General features: G+C 53.6%; 1 protein-coding gene across 1 annotated transcript; it reads right to left on the reverse strand.

Moving 5' to 3' along the window:
* On the reverse strand, positions 1 to 951 carry LOC142836936 (olfactory receptor 9S13-like). Its single transcript, XM_075951656.1, has one exon. The coding sequence runs from the start codon at positions 949 to 951 to the stop codon at positions 1 to 3; it is 951 nt and encodes a 316-aa protein (XP_075807771.1).
* Between the last annotated feature and the right edge of the window lie 453 nt (positions 952 to 1404).

The following is a 1404-nucleotide window of genomic DNA, read 5'->3' on the forward strand; positions in this document are numbered from 1 at the left end:
TCACACAGCTGCACGTCGCCGTCCCAGTCTCTGCAGGGCGTCCTTCACATCCTTGTTGCGCAGGCTGTAGATGAGGGGGTTGAGCATGGGGATCACCAGAGTATAGAAGATGGAGACCACCTTGCCCTGCTCTTTAGATGCCACGCCACCTGGCTGGCCATATATAGCAATGCCAGTTCCATAAAACAGGGATACGGCTGTCAGGTGGGAGCCACAGGTGGAGAAGACCTTGTGCCTGGATCCCGAGTGCATGCCCAGGATGGTCATGGCGATGTAGCCATAGGAAGTCAGGATGACCAATGTTGCCCCCATTAGAATGAACCCGCAGATGGAAAACATCACCAACTCGTTCACAGAGGTGTTGGCACAGGCGAGCTGGAGCAGAGGGGGCACGTCACAGAAGAAATGGTCGATGCGATTGGAGCTACAGAAGGGAAGTTGAAACGTGAGGCTGGTCTCCACAATGGAGTTGAGGCAGCCTCCGCAGTAGGCAGCCAGCACAAGGCAAGCACAGACTGTGGGGCACATGGTCACTGGGTAGCGCAGAGGACTACAGATGGCCACAAAGCGGTCATAGGCCATCACAGCCAGGAGCAGCGCCTCCGTCGTTCCCAGAAAGGAGAAGAAAAACAGCTGTGCAGCACAACCGGCAACTCCTATGACTTTGGAAGAATAGACGTTGGCCATGGCTTTAGGGGCAATGACAGAGGAATAGCAGAGGTCCACAAAGGACAGGTTCTTGAGGAAGAAGTACATGGGGGAGTGCAGGCGGGCATCCAGGGTGATGACCATGATCATAGTGAGGTTGCCCAGAACGGTTACCAAGTACAGGGCCAGGAAGACAGCAAAGAGCAGGGCCTGGGTCTCTGCACCTCCCCCAAATCCCACCAGCACGAACCCCTGCAAGGACACTGCAGAGAGACTCCCATTTCTTTGGACTGCTGTGGCCATCAGTAGGGACAGCTAAAGAGGGGATGATGGAGGCAGGAAGGAAACAGTCCTCATCTCTAAAGCCATATGCCCCATGGAGCACTGAGACTCGTCAGTGACATGCTGTCCACAAACCAAGAGGCCTGGATCTCCTTCCAGCTAGACCAGTGTGGCCTAAAAGGGGACATCGCCTCCAACTTAAGTTACTTCCTGGGGATGTGATGCATGAGCCCTGTCTATGCAGAGGCCTGAGTTGGGCTGTGGGAATACAGAGATGGTTTCTGAGCTGAATGAAGCTTAGGTACAAACAGCCTTGCAGTGTGCCCACACTAAACTTTGAATTGCTTGCTGTCCACCTCCAGGGACACTCCTGAGTGGTACCATTTTTAAAGACAGCCCCCAATCCAATCCTGCCATTCCATCTTACTCACTAATCATAGAATGGATAAAAGAACCTGCTGATATCCCAGAAGC

This window comes from Microtus pennsylvanicus, chromosome 17 (assembly GCF_037038515.1).
Source record: "Microtus pennsylvanicus isolate mMicPen1 chromosome 17, mMicPen1.hap1, whole genome shotgun sequence".
Classification (NCBI taxonomy): Eukaryota; Metazoa; Chordata; class Mammalia; order Rodentia; family Cricetidae; genus Microtus; species Microtus pennsylvanicus.